We start from the raw sequence: 20426 nt of genomic DNA, 5'->3' as shown, positions 1-20426 counted from the left end.
ATGCACTGTCTTGAATGGTCAGTGAGAGGCACCATTCGAGTGCAAACGGTTAATTAATGTATTTGAACCAACTTTCGTTCAAGCACATAATTGATTTTTCTGTGCGATAAAAATGAAAGTTTGCGAAGTGAAAGTTTTTTAATTCATGGAGCCTTTTTAACAGTTTCATATAATAAAAATATTTAATTTATTCATTTGTGATTCAGTAGCTGGAAGTTTCTTTCTTTTACATTTTTTTAATGTATTTTCAATTTGAGGCGTTTTTGAAATTGCACTATTAAGTACTCAAAAATCAGAAATGCATCTAAAAATATTTATTCAATGCATATATTAGCATATTGAGAAAAATAAGTGCAAAAATTAAATTATATATATTTGAATAGACTTTTGTTCAAGCACATAATTGATTTTTCTGCGCGATAAAAGCCTATATAAAGCGAAAGTTGTTCAATGCCTAGAGCCTTTTTTAACAACTGCATATAGTAAAAATAATTTATTCATTTGTGATTCGGTTGCGCGAAGTTTCTTTTACTTTTTTTTTGCATTTTCAGTTTCAAGTCTTTTTGAAATTCAACTTTAAAGTATGCAACAATCAGAGCTGCACCGAAAAAAATGGCTTCAATGCATAAATTAGCATATTGAGAAAAATGAGTAAAAATAAAATTCAGACTTGGTTAAATAGAAGTAAGATCAAACTATTGATTCAAATCATTGTAATTATCACAAAAACGAGAGCAAGTCAAGTTCAACAGGGTTTCGCAAGAGAGGCCATTCTTATTTTTGGGACCATCCAGGAAGCAAGATAAGATGTTTCTTCGGGCTGTGTCATCGCCCTCCATCAACACTTCCCCCAGATTCTTCACTTATCGACTGGCACTGCTCAATCTAAATACGAGATAACACCACTGCTTCAAGTGGACAAAGCGTCAAGGATTTAAACCAATTGCTTGTCTACCCAACAACAGAAGGATAACCATTTCCCACTTGATTCACAAACAAGATGAGCTCACTTATTTTTTGAAATTTAAAATCAACAGAATTAAATACTTTTCCAGACACGTGTATTGTTTTCAGTTAATTTCCCACACATTTTCAGATAAATTGCGAAAGAACGTAAAAACCACAAAAAGGAATATATAAAAAGTGCATGGGATTTATTAGTTATCTCAAAATATCGATGAACATGCATTTATCTACTTCAAACATATTTAAAATACACAATTAATAGATTAATAGGTACCGAAAATTTGAATTTTAACTAGCGTTATCTATTTCTTTATCATTGTAAAAGAAATTCTAGGGCTTTCTTTATATTGATTTTCTTACTAAAAACAACGATAATATTAAAATTAATATTACAAAGTTTATTTGTAGATAATGCAAATTAGATATTACGAAAGGGAAGATATATTAATCTTTATCTAATTGGTTGTTTAAAATCATTTCCTTCTCTTGCAGTGACCGTTTTTAAAAAATTTCTATTATCAACAGTTCATACCAAAAGTTCAGAAGAATGATACGATTACTAATTGATATAGAAAGTAAATCATCCAAATAGAGATATACTTCAAAACAAAATGGGCATGACGATATGGAATCGCTTAAATCTGATATAACGAAAACGACCGCAGGAGACAGCAATTATATTTAATATTCAACTCTCCACCCCAACCCCGAAATAAGTTACCGAAACATGCAGTTAGATATTTCATATATATTAAAAAGTTTAGAAATACTCAAAGCATTATTTCAGCAGATGGTTTACTTAGAAATATAATAAGCTTCTCTAATTGTAACTTAGGAAACACTTAAAAGTAATGAACTATAAAGTAATATATATTTTAAAGCAAGGCTGAATATTCATGGGGAATTATATTGATTATCTGGCTACAGTACGCATTTAAATTAAGGAAGAAAGACGATCAGAAACTTATAATTGATAGATATTGAATAAGAGTTTGAATCACATATGGCATCTGTGTAATTTACATTGTTGTTATATACAGTAAGTAGTAATGTTGTTGAAATTAGATATTTGTGTATGCAATCTGAAAGGATTACTGAAAATATCTCAAACCATACTGAGATATATTCATTTAGTTTAGGTACTACCGTGACCTCTAAAACGCTCTAGGAATTTCAAGATTTGTATTTTAAAATGGCATTAGCAATATCGAAGTAGGATTAAGTGGAAATAATTCTAATCTATAATTGCAGTTCACTTTTATTTTGCGCAATTGCCATATATGTATTATGGGGGGAAAGTTTTCGTGGTGGAGGTGAAATTTTTTAGAATTTCATAATAATCCATTTGTGAAGAAGTTTTACATTTTAGGTAAAAGTTAAATTTTGATGAGCCGTTGAAAGATAACTACGAATTTCCAAACTGCCTACTCTTTGTAAATTTATTATTAACCTTAAAAAACTAAACAATCATTGTTGAAAATTTTTTAATGCAAAGAAGCAAATTTGTAAATGTATTTTCTAGCTATAACATATGAAAGACAAGATTTCAAAAAACATTGTCTTCCATACCGCAATATGCTGTTATACTTTTCGTACCACATATATTTTGTACTATTCTCTTATTTATGTACTTGTTCAGTTGTTTAGATTTTATGTAGTGCATCAAGAAAAGTATTCAAATACTTTCACGAATGCTCGCAATATGTACATGCTGAAATCAAACAAATTGTGTACAATTGTGATAGCTAAAAAAGAAAAATAAGCTTATCTTCTAATTCTCTAAATTTTAAAGTTGATATTATATTAAGGCATAATGTCAGTTTTTAAATCCTTCACTGGTTTGCAATCTTATTCTCTTTCGTCCATACTACACATGCTTTTGTTCGTTCGTTTTCATTTTCATTCATACTTTAACTTACTGAGCATTTAGTATCTCTTTATTAAAAAAATAAATGTCCAAATAAAAAATTATTTTCTAGATTTAGATCATCTTATTAATCAGTTTAGTAAGCGTAAAAATTATTTGTTCACTGAAACGAATATTTGATTTCATGCTTCTTGCAATACAATTATTTTGACAGGAAAAAAAAATTATTGCTAATTATTAATTTAAAGTGATATCTAAAAATCTATTCCATATTCTTATTTTTTCTCTTATTTGAACAGTTTATTTAATACCAATGAACCCCCGAAAAAAGTTAAAATTGTGCTACTCTGGATTCCTTAAAATTTTGCACTTTGGAACTACTGACCTAATATGACTGAAAATTTTTTGTTTCATTTGTTGTGTTTGCAACTGATATCAAAACTGTTTTTATTCAAAAATATTTTAAGTGAAAATAATTATTTAAAACTACAAAATATTACTTAAAATTTAAATTTTGTATTAATTGTATGCAGTAGTTTAATGCAAAATAAGATATTAAAAATGATCTATTATATCTTGAGATATGTCAAAAAAAGTCAACCTTCATTTAACATTCGGAATCCTGAATTTCATTCGTCTTTATTTCATTATTCACTTTGACACAAGGTTTTAAATGCATTCGAACTAATTTCAAATATTGTGCAGCCATTTAGAAAAGAATGGAGTTTTGTACGAATTTTAATATAAAGACAGTCTCTAACATAAACAAAAATTATATACACTTTAAGGTTTTTTTCCTAGACCAACAGGCTAGGCTAAAATTAGTTTCTCAGTAAGTTAGTAGCGTTAGGATACTTCTTCAACGGATTATATCATTTTCACAAATTGTAAACTTCTGCAATTAGTAGCATGAAATTAGCTATTTCTGTTCCAAATAGTTTTTATAATTTCTGTTTCAGTTAGCTTTTATAACTTCATCCCCAACAAAACTTCTAATTGGTTTTTGTTTTTTTTTGGTTCCATATTTAACGCAATTATTTGCAAAGAAACATTCACAGATGTGAAATTGTTCGGTTGAAACAAACAATCCCAACACCTTTTTTTTTACAGTAAGCTTAATTTCATAAGTTACCTTTATAATACAAATTAAATTACAAAAATGCAAAGCATTCCCATTTAAAGGTTCGCTTTTTTAATCACTAACTTCCATTAAAGAAACAAATGTGTTGTAAAATTCAAATTCCTAGCGGAATATTCAGGCAAAAGTTGTATTTAATTTCGGTTCTTTCCGAAACTATCATCATTATCCACATACTAATGTTGCTAATTATGAAAATAGTGCAGAGTTTCATTTTGAATGGGGAGATTAGGACAACTTAATTAACCATTTCAAAACGTATATCCAAAAATAGCCTTTTTATTCTGAAGATAAATTTAATTCACTCAGGCTTTTTCAACTCCTCGCTCTTCTTAATTACAAAAACAATTTAAATTTCTTAAAACATTTCTTAACTTTAATAACACTAAACAGGGCGCATATTTAATTAAACAACTCGAGTTATTAATGTACTTTTAGAATTACAGACATAGGTACATTTGGACGGTAAAACATTCAGAAATTTCTTCGTAAACATTTTATGAACCATTTGCTTCACTTACAAATATATATATTTTAAATTCCGAAAGGGCATAAATAAATTCAGAGTAATGTCTTTGCCGGAGAAATATAAATCAAAGTGCAGAATGCATTGGAAAAACATGAAATCCATTTATATATTTTTCTCAAACACATTTTCAGTTTCGATCTTAATGGAAAAATAAGTAAAACCGCTGTTGATAGGAAAATGATTGTTTCTCCTCGAACATATTCATGAGAAACATTTGTACTAGTTTTTTCCACTTTCAAACAAACCAGAAAGAGAAATCATTTATCAAATTTTGTTTACAGAATCAATAATTTGTAGTTTAAAAAAATGGAAATGACGATGTTTATTTTTAAAATGTCCTGTATAATAAATGCCATAAAATAATTAGAATAACCAAAATTTTCAACAAAATATTAATTGGTACATTTAGTCACACACGTCAGCTCCTAATATCAACTCTACGTATACAAAAAACATTATTTATAGAAAAAAAAATTCAAACTAATAAATAAAATTACATGCAATCATTAATTAAATTCGAAAAAGGTGTGGTAGTGGCGTTGATAACGTTTCTTATAACAAATCTTACAAGAATAGTTGTTCTTATAAAATTTGTTGCACAAGCATCTTATAAAATGTGTGCAAAAAGTCATTAAAATTATAAAAATTTAAATTCAGATTTATTGGCATCAGAAAATTTTTTGAAGATTTTAAAGCAAATATACTAAGGAAGTAATAAATGTATTTTTAAATCTGAAGAAATAAAAAATATATTTAATAATACTTAAATAAACTGCTTATATTGCGAACATACTATTTATGGAGGCATTAAATACGAAGAGTTTGAAGGAACATGAGAAAAGAAAGAAAAAATTTATGAATATATTTTTTTTATTTATTATTATATTTTGCTCATGTTTCTACAAACACACATATCTACGCAATATTATATAATAAAAAGAAACCAAAATAAAAGAAAAAGCTAAAAACCTATATTCGAGGAAATGTTTTTAATTTCATCTTTTAAAGTCTAGAACACATTAAAAAATAGGGCGCTTAAATCAGTTGGAGAGGTTATGCTTAAAAACATGTAGTATGCATATTTCCACTCCAAAAAGTTTGATATATGCTTCACTCATAAAAAATTAAAAGCATACTTTATTTATTTATTTTTGCAGAGGGTGGTGGCGACTGTTTGTTTTAAGTTACTTGTTCCATAGAAAACCTGTTTTGAGATCACTTTATAAAATCATTACAATGGAAATTATATATCGAATAGCTAATATTTTTTTTAACAATTTGGTAAATTAAATAATTATTTTTCCAATAAATTATAAAACAGCAATTCTATAGTTACAGTAATTGTCATTCACTCAGGAAAGATACTTATTAGTGTATATCAAGTAAAAATATCTTCCAAAAGGCGCCATGGGGAAACGATAAGTCATTGTGTTTGTTTTCCGTCGAATTTCCGTTTGTTGAACCATCTGCACACGACACAAGTATCTACAGCTGAATCTCTTGCTTAACAAATGTATATTTTAAAAAAATATTACGTTAGAGAACGGAAAATGTCTTTCTCCGCGACAGCACACGTAACGGAGTTTGCGAATATCGGGCAGCCGGATGTCAAACAAATACTGATAAAAATACTTCTAGTTTATGTTTACATCGGCCACTCCAGTGCATTTCCGAAAGCTTATAGTGTCATCATTTAAATGAGAAGTATTGACAATGCTTATGAAAGATGACACACAAGAAACTAAATAAAGATACCAAAGAATGCGTACTATGAGTACAGGACGGTAATAAAAACTTTATTGCGTTTCTAAATATAAAGCGCATGCTTATTTAGGAAGCTAAATAAATCAGAAACGGAAGCTGGAAGCTTTTTTTAAGGCTCATTTGCCAAATACGGACATCCGTACTTGCTAACAACTCAAGATTGTGGTTGCGGAAATCGTATTCCGAAAGTTTTTTTTTCTTTCATAATTAAATCACATTCAAGCTTTTAATTTTATTTTTGTAAAAAGTATCAAATCATTTTAGATCTAAGCTAGAAATAACAAGTGATTCGGAAATACAAATAAAAAATATCGTTCGAATTCCGCGGTATATTAAAATTTTCTCTAGTTCTTAAAAGTTTTTATTACAATAACACTAAATTGTTTTCTATATCTCGAAGTAAGTTAATTAGAAGTAGAAACTAAAAATTATATTTTACAAATTATAAAGTATGAATATATTTAGTTATTCACCTAGATATGCCCATACTTAAAGCCTCAGTCTTACTAATAGAATGAAGTTAATTCAGATTTTGTATTCAATAAAGAAAAGTAATAAAATTGTTTTTTTTAGAAACTTCTGAATACATTATACATGAGCTTCTACTATTTATTTTGATGTTTATTAATTCAACATTGTGTCAAAAGCGCTAAAATTTTTAAAAATTAAAAAAAAATTCTTTTACTTATCATAATTAAAATTTCTTCATAATCATTAACATCTTCATTGTTAAGATTGTTAAATATTGCACATTTTTCCTTAATGCCATTTTTAATTTTAAAATCTTTATCATAGCTCTTATTTTAAATTTTTTAATATATCGAATTGAATTAATAAACCTCCGATGTAATATGAAAAGAAAGGTCAAAATTCAAATACTATAAAACAGTGAGACAATATTATGTGCTTATAAGTAAGATAAGAAAATTTTAATAGTCATTTTTTTTAAAAATTAAGTTTTAAAATACTATTAAAAATTTAAGTTAAAAATGTAAGTCCCTATCTTTAAAACATTTGAATAAAATATTTAATAGAAAGCAAAATTTGGAAAACCCATGGTATTTTATCCAACTGCGGGAACATTTCCATCAAGGAGAAGAGCCAAAAATTAGGAGTGCTTTGGCAAATTTATGGAGTTTGGTCACATTAGAGCGTCGTCTTTTTTAATGATTAGAAACCAGATAATGTAGATATGTATCATTTGACTAACCGACAAATGTCACAGAAATATCACTAAAAAATACATACCTTAATTATTTCCAACAGATTTCGAACTACATGCAATTAGCATAAGAACACTTTGCGACTTTAACAGACACATAATGGTTTTGTCTTGTTGCGATTCAAACATGAATTGAGAAAATTACTGCGAATGATATATCTAAAATGGATTATTTTGTTGTTGATATTGTTAATGAAATGTAGATACAACAGCAATAAAAAAAAACTAAATTTCATCTATATCATCACGTTAAATTCATTCAAAGAAATCCAAATAGAAAATTTTAACAAAATTAGAAATCACTATTTATTTTATTCCTTTTATTGACATGAATTCAAATTTAATAGCTGGTTCGTTTTCTTTCATTTTATGCTATAAATTTACTAATTTGTTTTTGAAAACATAGAAAAGTTTTCCTGAGAAAATTAACGGTACAAGTAACGTTCTAAAGACTGTCTGATGTCGTGGTATTTATTCATGTATCTCTAAAAAAAGAATTGAACTTATCAGTAGTTTAATTTTTTTGGCACAATATATCCAAACAATACTATAATATAACAAACCACTAAATAATATTAAACAATGCATCTTTTGATAAAAAAAATCAACTCTTCATTCATCATCTAAAGTGATGACTTGAGCTCCCAGCTCATTTTGATAGATTACTTGAGTTAATTCATCATTTTTGTACAAAAAAAAAATGTATTTATCCATTCTAGATGAGAGAAAATTGAAACTCAATTTTATAGACGAAACTTTAAGTATGAAAGTTAGATTTTTAATGTAAAGCTAAGGATAAAATTGTCCATTTTATTAATAAAAAAAACTTAAAATATCAAAACCCAAAAAATAATATACACTCTATATATATAATATATAGAGTTATAATGGATTAATGAAAAATGTTTATAAAAACACATACTGAAACAGAAATTCAAAACTCGTATTATCTAAACGTTCTCAAGGAAGAAAGTACATTGTTGCATGCAAGTTGCTTTTCGTCAGAATTGATTGCCAAGCTCTATAAACCTTTAATGAAAGTTGATTTCATCATCAGAAAACGTCAAATTAATTTTGAAAAAAAATTTTCGGCGTGTGAAAAGGATTTTGAAGCCATTTTGCTAAAATATAGCAACTAAAAAAAAACGCCAATCCGACCAGAAACTGAAATTATGAAATTAAAAAAAAAAAAAAATTCTATTCCGTAGCCTTTTTAATATTTCTTGCAATGGTAATATGACCAGTAGCTGTTTTATATATGGCTGTATGGATCAATTTACCGTTTTTGTTAAAAATATAAATAAATACAGAGATGTTGACATTAAGTCCAATATATTGCTTTAACAGAGCACAGAGTTTACATATAAAGAAATACATTCCATTTACGATGCAAGAAGACATTATAAATTTGCGACGAAAATTATTTCCGTGATTAAAAAAAATTATCAAAGCTAGCAAAGATCTTCAGATTTAAAAGAATAAGTCACCGTTATCCAGAATGATGGATACTTATAATGGATCATTTATGAATATAATAAACTTTAATAAGTTTTACTCTACTCTTAAGCTTTCCTTCCTTATACAAATGTACAGAAAGAAACAGTTCTAGAAGAGAACAGTTCAAGGATAAGAGAGAATTTTAATTTGTAAATATTTTTTGAATTCTTTTCGAAAGCTTTTAAAACTTTGCTTATCTAATCGAATTTTATGCAATTGGCTCCGATAGAATTCTTCCATTCACACAATTGCTTTTGGCAAGCTGGATATTATAAATAAGTAACTATATTATTTGAGTATTAGTTTTATTTGCTATCTAATTAGAAGACACCTATTTTAGAAATTCACTTATTTTGATTTAACTAAGAATCTAGAAAATACCCGACATAATCATGAATTACACATTTTTCTATTTCATTATAACTAGAATAAATAATAACTTTAATTTATAAGTTTAAATATACAATAATTCGATGCACCTGCGACGTTTTGTCTTTACAGGTATTTTTATATTTTTAAATACAGAAACCGATATCAAGAAAAATGTGCCAATAACATTAAGAAAACAGTTCTAAAACATTTTAAAACATAAAACAATTTATTAAATATCCATTCATTTATAAAAATCGTATTATTCATAATTTTAGTAATAATTTAGTATGGGCAGCAGAGTGTTTAAAACATTCTGTCTACCTGTCTGCTTAATTTTATTGCAATAAAATTTTTTTATAATTATAATGTGTCCATGAAACTTTATTTTTGCTTGGTAAGCCATGAAAGCCATTTCTGTGACCTCATATTTTCTCAAGTAATATGAAATAATCTCTCCATTTATTAAGAGTAGTTTACATAAAGCATTTATACATTTCTTATTGTTACTTTGGTAATGGAAATGAAGCTTAAAAATGTCCTTATCACATAAGCAATAAAAACGTTTTAAATGTTTTTCTTCCATTTTTTTTTTTTACATCTAAGAAATTAACTTCTATCCATTTTTTTATTTCATTTGAAAAGATGAGAACATTTATAGTCATAGTTAAGTATCATTTACATCTACAAAGGCGACAATTTATTGCATGTAAAAAATTTTAGCGTCTTAGAATCCCCTTACCTCTTCAAGATAAGAAAATGTTATTAACAATGTTTAATATGCATGGAAATTTCTCTGAAAGAACTTGTTTTAGAGCTTTATTCTCTGTACTTAGACATTAACATATTTTTTTAAGAAAAGATACGATCAAGATGAATTAACCTCTTTGATAAATTTATTACTATAAAAATTTAAAAGTTGGCAAATTCTGCCAAACTAATTATGTAATAATTTTAATTTTTATTACTTCCAAATTCTAAGTATGCATTTTTAAATCTGTTACTACTATTTCATGTTTGAAATGTTAATGATGTTAGAATATAACGGTCTAGAATGATATTACAAACTAGAAAGACTAATATCTTTATAGGAATGAATTAGAAAATTAGAGGCATTAGATAAATACATAAACATTTTTTAAATCTGTGACAAATGGAACAAGCAATTCATTCAAGTCTATTGTCAGCTATGCTTGTAGAAGTATGATTTGATTATAATTATTTCTAAACCACGATTATATAAAGAGGATCAAAACCTTATTTAAACACAATTCAGCATACGAATTATCAAAAATATTATTAATTTCCATCATATTCCAAGACTCATCATACCTTAACATTGATATAAGTAATTAGTTCAGTACCTCGAAATAATCAAGGTATTCTGGTTCTTTACATTTTTGCTTCTTTTTCAGCTCTCCTGCATTGCATTTGAATCGATCAAATGGTCTTGGGCAACTTTAATAGCACATTAAAAAACAATTATGGGAAAACCCAGGCAGAAAATAAGCTAAATAAGACTAATAGTTAAACAGATCTTCAGACATTTGAAAGAGCAATGATAATGCTTTTTTTAATGGTTAGGAAACTATTACGTTAATGCATATGTTGAAAGTAACTATTACGCGATTGGGGACATCAAAAAACAGTCTTATAAGAAGTCATGAAAGGATAATCACCAGTCAAACAAGAAATCCTAAGAGGGAAACCATTTGCGAAACACGGGTTAATTCAATGCCGTCTTGTTACTCAAAAGGTTAAAAAGTTGTATTCTAATTTTCTTGGATAATACGTTTACTTGGCACCGTTTCAAGTAAATTGTTTATTCAATGCATACACCAAGTATTAAATTCATAGTTCTTAAAATCAGCGGGAGTGGTATTCCGAAAACTTTCTCGCATACTCCCTAATAAACTTGTTATGCCAGAGAACATCTTGCATAACATTGTCGAACAATAGTTAAAAAAATATTAATTTTGGCGTGAATTTAGCATTTTTACTGAATTTATCGTGTCATCCTTGGCGAGACATTTGGCGTTTAATCCTTTTCGTACGTCAATAGTATCCAAAAATTTAATTTGTGCTTTATAAACTATTTTTTTCCACTGATTGAAACAAAGGTGTGACAAAACCGCACCTCTGAACAATTTTATTCAAAATTTGATATAAATCTGTAAATTTGGTGTAAAGGCAGTATAGCAAATTTTAATTGTCTAGCTGAAAGCGGTTTTGAGTTATCTTTGTTAACAAAAAGACGGAAATTTTCCAAAAATGTATTTTTTCGAACTCGGAGAGATTTAAAATGTTGAGATTCGTCAAAATTTGGAATTCGAATTTTTTGATAACTACTATACGTTATATTACGTGCACAAGAAAATGTAAAAAGGATTATTTAAAATTATTTTACACGATTTCAAAGCCGTGACCATTTTTTCATTTATATAATCTTCCAAACAAAACACTTTAAGTAAAAATAAGGCAATTAAATATCCTAAGTGGAGAAAATTGTTTGCATATATTTAGTTTCCGTATAAAATGTGTTTCTTTGTTTTTACATTTAATTGAATAGTTCATAATAAATCTTTATAAAATATTAATCTCAGTCATATTAAAAAATTGCTTCTGAAAATTCCTCTTTTCCAATTTTTACTACTCGTAAAATATTTTTGCTTTATTTTTGTGAAAACTTGCAATTACAGTCATGATTACTGATTTTTTTATCACTATTTTTTTTCTGTTGGTGGTTTTATGCCTTCATTAATCTTAAAGGAGACATTTATTCGCTGATTAGTTGTTAGACTCGTTTCCATCTTACAGCTCATCCTAGTATCTAGAATTTCCTGAGTTGAAGATAAATATATCTGAACATTTCATTAGAAGTTATTTTTATATCAAAAATGAGATATTTAAAAATTTACTAGTTTAAAATAGAACAATCGTTTTTAAATATCCGTATATTTAATTACTACATTTTATTAATTTACCAGATATATCTAATTTCAATTAAATCTTTCACTCGAACATTCAAACTTATTCCAGCAAAATGTATTGTATTTAAATTAAAATTAATGTATTGATAATATTTATCTAAATAGCAGGACTATTATACTATATTGAAGAGAAAAATCAATATTTTTTAGTTGAAACAATACTTAAAAAAAAGCGCTTTTTTTATACTTAATAACTGTAAAGAACAGAAAAGAAAAGATTAGAATTTTTATTTCATAAAAAAGCATTATTTTCAGTAATTGGCACACGTCTTATTTTTGGCTACTGTTATTTCTTTTTAAATATGAGCAAATTAGTTGTTTAAAAACAATGCATTTTATTCTCCAAAATTAAATTGTTGTGAATTTCAACATCATAATCACGAAAACTTATTTCATATCCATAAATTAATAATTAAGTTTTAAATTAAGGAAGAATGGTAAATGAATTTTTCGAGTCATTTTATTTGTATTACTTTCTATATCGACTTTTGAATGCATTTTATTTTAATCCCGTCAGTGTTAATATGAAGAAAAAAAACAGTTATTTATAAAAGTAAATTCCTTAAAGTTGCTTTCTAAACATTTTCTGTTTTCACATCAGCGTCAGGATAGCAAGACGTATCAAGGATTCCTCAGAGAACTCATCTTTTCGCTAGCGTCACTTCTTATCTTTAAGTACATGCTTTGCGTCTACGGTGATAAGCGTTTTTCCTCATCTGATAAACAAGAAAGTGATCTCGGTAAACTTAGATTCTTGAATTTGTTTAGTAATCTCTTATAGGAAAAGTTTTTACACAGTTAGGAATAAATAGGATTGGACATTCTTTTTCACCCTATAAACGCAATAGCTTTGTATTTAATCTTGGAAATAAGGAGAAAAAAATAATTTACAGAGGCAATTTAAGATAAATTATTTAGAAATCACAATAAACAAATGCGTTTGCTAAATATAAATAGTGAAACTTAAGATTGCTTTTATGTTAGAATATTTTATCTAGACACTTGGCAGACTCGCGGCTGATTTTAATTTTCACAGATTTCTTACAACGTATAAGGAAATAGTTAAAGAATTTTATTTAGAAATCTAAAAATTGTTTACAGCAAAACATCGTTACTTCCTTACTGATACAAACATGGATAAATAAATTTGTTTGGCAATGACAACAAGAAGAATGCGAGTCAGTTAAAGTTAAACATAGTACTCAACTTGAAAGAATGTATCTAATCTTACCAGCCTGAGAAAGCTGCATACTTGCATCAGAATTTATTGTTCAGAAAAAGTTTATTTTACAATCAAAATCTAATTTGGTATCTATTATCGAAACTGACTAACCAAAAAGTAAACTTGGATAATTTAATTTGTTTAGGAAATCATTGCAGACAGACGCCTCTAAATACAAACAATGAAACAGCGAGTCAACATGTAAAATGTGTGTATCCTATCTTAATGGATCCTATGCTCAAAACCTGGAAATTGGAGATAATTCCAAACATATATAGAACTATTCGGAAATAAATATCGGTCACTAAATGTTAATTTATAAAATAAAGTCTCAGTTACAGAGAATAGAATCCAATTTCGGGAAACAAGAAAAGTGGAAATTATCGAGTTGAGATAAATAAATTCAGATAAATGAATTTTTTTTTTCCATCATGGCGGGAAAATACACGAGACCTACATTTGCAGAACAGATAGAAACATACTTAGTTTATTAAGTTAAAAGCTTCTGCGATCATAGAAATTGGAGTGAATAGCAGAGTCTAGTTATTTCTCATGGAGATAAAAAATAAAGATGGAGAAATGCATTATTTTACAAAAATAAATTTTTCTTAGTAAAATAAAATGGTTGATATCTATCATCAGATAACCATTCAGATGCAATTTTGTAGAAATCTTTCGTGTTTTATTTTAAATAAGGTTAAAGTTCCGTTTCGAAATTATTTGTGCTCTATTTTTGAGTTCATTATCATAATTTTAAAACATAGTTTAATGAAGAATATTATTCTGAATTGGCAAGCATACTTTCAGCTTTCATGCTACACCAACACAGAGACATTTCATGTCCGACAGCTGAATTACTATGCTTGTAAATCTTCAGCATAGTAATTCAGTGCAAATCTTCAGTGGAATCAGTAAATCGCAAATCTTCAGTGGAATCGACCCTACTTGATTCGAACATTTTATCTCTAATTCGAAGTTATATTCCCAGATCCCCTCTCATTTTGATACGCAAAATATTACATATTTAATAATTAACATTTTCATTTTTGAGTCTTACTAAGTAATGCGAAGTGTTTTATTTCTGCAATTGTGCACTTTTATTACAATAACTTTTTAAACTATGCATATAGTTTAACATGATTTATATTTAATTATTTTAAAGCTTGCAAACATTAAAAGACTAAAAAAGTATATTTAAAAAATATTTTCACTAAAGAACACAAGCAATAAAATATATATACTTTATAAAATGCGTTTAAAAAAGAAAGGTTATTACAAGTACTATTCGAAGAAACGAGAGCCTATAGCATTTTAAAGGTCGTAAAAAATTATATTACATTTTAAATTTGATGTCTTTCTCTATAAAAATTGCTTAATAAAACAATAGTAAGCTTTACCGATTCAAAATCAGAAAAATTATAAACTTATATTTTACATTAAAATCTTATTATTAATTACATGAAATTTATTTTAACAAAATGCTAAATTACATATTATAATCTAATATCACATGTCAAAGACTTTTTTCATTTTAAATGATTACTTTAATTTGATTTCATTTTTATCATTTGCGGCCTAAATAGACTACTTTTAATATAAAAACCATTGTATGCATTCTAAATAAAATATGAGTAATATTTTTCATAGCTTGTACTATACATAAACGTAATCAGAATGAAATCGAAAAAAGTTAGTTAAAATCCCACTTTCTCATACTGAAAAAAAAAAAGTAAAGAAATTTTTTGTCAAAAAGTCTTTTACAACAGGAAGATAAAGGCATTTTTCAATAGACTGAATTCTGATTTATTTAATATATATATATATAATTCCTCGCAGTTTAATTATATTTGCTTAAATTTAACTCTGTTAAAATGCATTTAATTGCCTTAGTTTAATGGAAGAATATGAACGTACGGAAAGCAGTTAAATGAGAATTAAAATTGCATGAATAAGATAGATATTCATAAGGTATAATTACGTTGGCGAATACCAAAATAGCGACAGTTTTTTTTACACAAGATTAATGAGTCACAGTTATAAATATTACTTAATAATCATTATTTGGATTCATCAAACAATTAGAATGAATTTTCAACTGATTTATGTTTTTAAAATTTTGAAATATTAGAAATAATATATTTCTTGGTGATATTTTCTTTACCGTTATGATCCCGACTATCATTTAAATGCAAGGCCAACTAATGCGGTCATTAGATTAAAATAAAAACGTATCAATGATTTAATACTCATGATTTATTTGACTCCAAATAGTTGAAAAGCATCATACAATTGGACAGAGTAGTTGCTCGTTTAAGCATACATAATTAACTACTTTTAATGGAAAAAATTATCATAAAAAGGGAGCAAAATGTTAAATCGTTTTTAAAGTTTTCAAACCAGTTTCAAATTATTGCTGTTTTAGATTAAAGTGCAATGGTATTTTAAGTCGAATAACAGAAATTAAAGAGTAGAATTAAAAAAAAAGAATACCAGAATTTTAGTAATAAATTTTAAATATTGCATGAACGATTTCCTAAATATATATAAAAAAAATATCATGATTATCATGGTAACGTTTCGTTTATGATTCCCACTTTTGACTCATCTATATTCTACGCGTCATTTCTCTTAATGATGATTTAATCATTAAAAAGAAGCAAACTGTTTTAAATATTTTTTGCTAGTTTTCAAACCAGTTTCATTTAATTATTGCAGTATTACATTAATGCTGCAATGGCATTTTAAATCAAATAACAGAAATTAAAAACTAGAATTTAAAAAAAAAATCGAGAATTTTAATAATAATAATTAAATAACGCATGGACTATTTCCTAAACATGCATAAAATAATCATTATCATGGTAATATTTAGCTTATGCTTCACACTTTTAACTTATCTATATTCTACGCGTCATTTCTCTGATTGTAGAAAAGATAGAAAATAGAATTGAAATAAATGGCAAATAATAGCTTTTCTACAATGAACAAGATCTATAATTTACAGAAATCATTTTTTAAACTATTGAAAAACCATTACTAAAGATCAGTATAGGAAAATTAAATTCAAATAAAATACATTTATGGCCTTTCTTTCAATATTTTATTTTTAAAATAATTGTAGTTACAGCAAAAAAAAAATGCATTTTAAATATGACAGAATCTTTTAAAAAATCGAAACAGTATACATAATTTTTCATAACTTAGAAAGCTTTAACACTAAAATAAAAAAATATTTTATTTTTAATCCGTATTATAAAAATAGCAAATGTGTGTCGCTTGTTTTAACGTGCTTGCCTTATACATTTCTTAAATCTTAAAAACCGACAAAAATCAAAATTGCATTCGATTATAAATTTCCAATTGTATATTATATATTTTTTATAATAACTTTGCACCAACTTTTATTAAGACGATCATTTCTTATTAAAATGAATTTGTTTTTATTTCGATATGATAAAAGTAATTAAACATGGAATTTAGATGGCATTCATAAACATATTTAAATTCCGAGATTACTTACTGGGAAACAGTGTTAGATTAGTTCTTATTTAAAGAAAAATAATCAAATTAAGCCAATTCCAATTATATTAATAACTAAATATTGTATATTAATTTTTTTATTATTATTAAGACGAATCGATTACTTCATAAATGTGTTAAATTTTATTTTTATGACAAAAGATTTCTAAAAAGTTGCTACTGTAGATAAGGTATGATTAAGAGAATGCGATAAATAAATAGGTTAAATCTTCTCTCAAATATTCCTACCACTCACAAGTAAATTTAGCGTTTATTTTTTCACCAGAAGCAATGTTATAATTCACGGCAGTATATTTATTATTTAAGAAATGAAATCTTACAAACAGTTTTCATTTATGCACTTATATACAAGCATTTGCTTAATAACAACTTCTGAATTTACAAATTTTATAAGCATAAAAAGTAGACCTCCAAAACTCTTGCTGAATTCATGAAATTAAGAAATGCATTCATAAAGTTATTTGATATAGGATAAAATGAAAATTGTTAAATTCTTTTATAACTAATAGTTTTGGAAATGTTTGTCAATTAATAACGCAACAAACAATAGGTATAAAGATAAGTGAATTACTTGAATTTCAAAAGTGACACTATGTGGCAAAGCCATTAATTAATCCGCTGAATAAATTAGTGAAGCATGGAATGAACTATATTAAAGCCTTATTTTTGAATAAAAATTAGATTTTAAAACATAAATAATATTTTTACACCTCGGACATTAAACAACGTTTCCAAAACTACAAATGAATGAACAAGTATCACCATAGATAAAACATCTACCAGGCAACAAATTCAAATTAGTATGAAAATGTAGGAATTCAATTACTTACGTAAGATATCATTGGAAGATTGAGGGAAGCTGAAACGGTAGCCTCAACTTCGCAAGAGTTCTCTGGTCCGAAAAAGGCTATCACACCTTTACGCCACATATTGATGACGGCATTAGTACCTTGAAGAGTTTCACCCTTCGTGTCTTCAAATATAAATTCCAGGGTGTAATTGTCTGGCAGAACATGTTGATCATTAACTTGCTGCACAGCGTAGGTCATAGCACCGCTGATGATGTGACCTTGTCTGTTTTTGCCATGGTAGCCATAGATGTTGGCTAAGTAACCAACAGTCAGATTGTTGGCTGCCATAACAGACACTCGGCACACGTAACATAGTAGTAGTAAAGTGACCAGCGGATTAACTAGTGGGTTACTCATGAGTTTCTTTGGAAGGTTGATAAGGTAAGGAATGAAAATGCAAGGAACATTCAGGTTTTGACATGGCACTTAATATGCTTTAAAACTTTATCCGGAATGATAGTTCGTCTTCGAAATTCAGATATTGGTAATTTGCATAGCATGTGGAAATAAGTTGAACTAACTTTCTTATATATTTTTGAAATTCACTTTATAGAAAATTGGTGAGAAAATTGTGCGTAAATTGAATGCGAGTACCAAAATTGTTTCAGTGGAAGCCAATGATTGAGCAATTATTTCACAAGAATGAATTCTATGAAACATCAAATTGAAGCCATTCCAAATATAACGTAAATGATAAACTTATAAAACTGCTTTAGTCTGCAAGTTTTAATTGGTAAATATACAATCACACAATTTATGAAATTTCATTTGAAGATTTAGCAGCAGTTCAAATATTACATAGAATCCCATATACACTCACAATCAATAATTGTCAGTGTTATTAAGTAATAATATTCTTTCGTTTTATGTGATTTATTAATGGAGCAATGACTACCGATTCAACAAAACTGTTTCGCATATTTGGCACGGAAGTCAATCATTAAATTATCAGCAGCTAATAATTTTAACATTTTATCACATTAATTAATTAAAGAGAAAAAATCACAACCAAAAATATATAAATGACACAGAACATACGTATGGAATTCTTTTTAATATATTTATGCTGTTTAAATACTTTCCAAATAAATAATACTCTTTCAAAAACAAATTGAGCGATTTTTCACTTGTTTCTGTTTCAAATTTCCTTGTTTGCATTTATAATGCTTATATAAATATTCATTTAACACACAGAATTTTGCATAAAAATATTTATCGGATTCTGTACACGTTGTTTTATCAACACCGATAAGATATAAATTAATTAAAAATTGACTATGATTTTGTGAATTATAATGAGCGTTACACAATAAAATAAATATCACACGCCAATAATTAATTGAATCAAGTCAGATTTTTTTTTAACAAAAATATTTCTCAAGATAAACAATCGCGAGGCAGTTGGAACTAACAGTGAGCACCTACCTCTTTATAAAAACATGCAACATATTTTATGAGTTGCGTTTAACATTCCATAATAAATAACATAGAAGCAACGGCACATTTAGCAACGCAGAAGTTAAACAACTAGATTCGATTTCGCAAACACGAACTTACTACTGGGAAAAGTTGCCGAACACTTGTTGCGCGCTCGCTGCACACACAGCACTAAACGAAAAAAACTTTCACAATAGGAATTCCTATCAGGTGATTTCGAATCATAAGGTAGTTTCTGTTTCTTTTCCTTCCCAAAGAGAACAAAAAATAGAACAACTTTTCAAAGTCGTCTGCTACTCGTGACTGATCGGACCGGCAACCAAATGATACTGAGGAGGCTTCATTTAGGGTCGAAATTTCAAAGAGCAAACCAGAACTCGGTAAACAGTAGAGTGACCTCGGATTCGAGATAGCGTTCACTACTGCTGCCAAACGAAAAGTGCGAGCAGACGACTATCTGCTCAACCCCGCGAACGAAGACCTGCGCGATTTTGTGCCGCTCCCCTGCTCGTGCCGAGCGCTCTGAGTGGTTGCGGCGTCTGAGAAGACGACCGCCGCCGTTGGAACAGCGCACGTGAGTTACGGTTACGTCACTTTCGGGGCCTCGCGACACGTGGTTTTGCGAACATGGCACTGCGATGCTGTTTCGTGTTCATTGATTGATTTGTCAAGCAAGTTGTACACTAAGAATACAAGAAAATATAAAGCTGTCTTAAGGTTTTTAAAGGAACTCTTTTAATGTGTCAGGCAAATGAACACATTAATAAAAGGTGAAAAATGAAGTCACAGTTTCGAAATAGTCAACACAAATCTCTTAATTATTTAGTTTATGTTAGGAAAAAGCAAATTTGAACTTCGACTGTTTTTTTTTTTTTTTGTAAAAAAAAAAAAAATTATTTTGTAATATTATGTTTTAGAAAAAAAAATAGTTAAGTTAATAATTTAAGAATATATTAGATTGCGTGAAAGATTTTTAGAAAATCTTGATTTGGATTATGAAAAAGAATTTTCATTAATATATAAAACGATTGAAA

General features: G+C 27.5%; 1 protein-coding gene across 2 annotated transcripts in view; it reads right to left on the bottom strand.

The window, feature by feature from the left end:
- Positions 1-19902, bottom strand: part of LOC129963110 (receptor-type guanylate cyclase Gyc76C-like) — a 426844-nt gene extending 406942 nt beyond the window's left edge. For both annotated transcript variants that reach the window (XM_056077187.1, XM_056077197.1), the window contains exon 1: positions 17935-19902. In XM_056077187.1, the coding sequence (XP_055933162.1) occupies positions 17935-18312 (378 nt within the window). In that variant the 5' untranslated portion in view covers positions 18313-19902. The remainder of the gene's footprint in view (positions 1-17934) is intronic.
- Positions 19903-20426: the final 524 nt, after the last annotated feature.

The sequence above is a fragment of the Argiope bruennichi genome, chromosome 1 (genome assembly GCF_947563725.1).
Source record: "Argiope bruennichi chromosome 1, qqArgBrue1.1, whole genome shotgun sequence".
NCBI lineage: Eukaryota > Metazoa > Arthropoda > Arachnida > Araneae > Araneidae > Argiope > Argiope bruennichi.
Note: the sequence above shows the minus strand (reverse complement) of the source record. Positions and strands in the feature narration are given on the sequence as shown.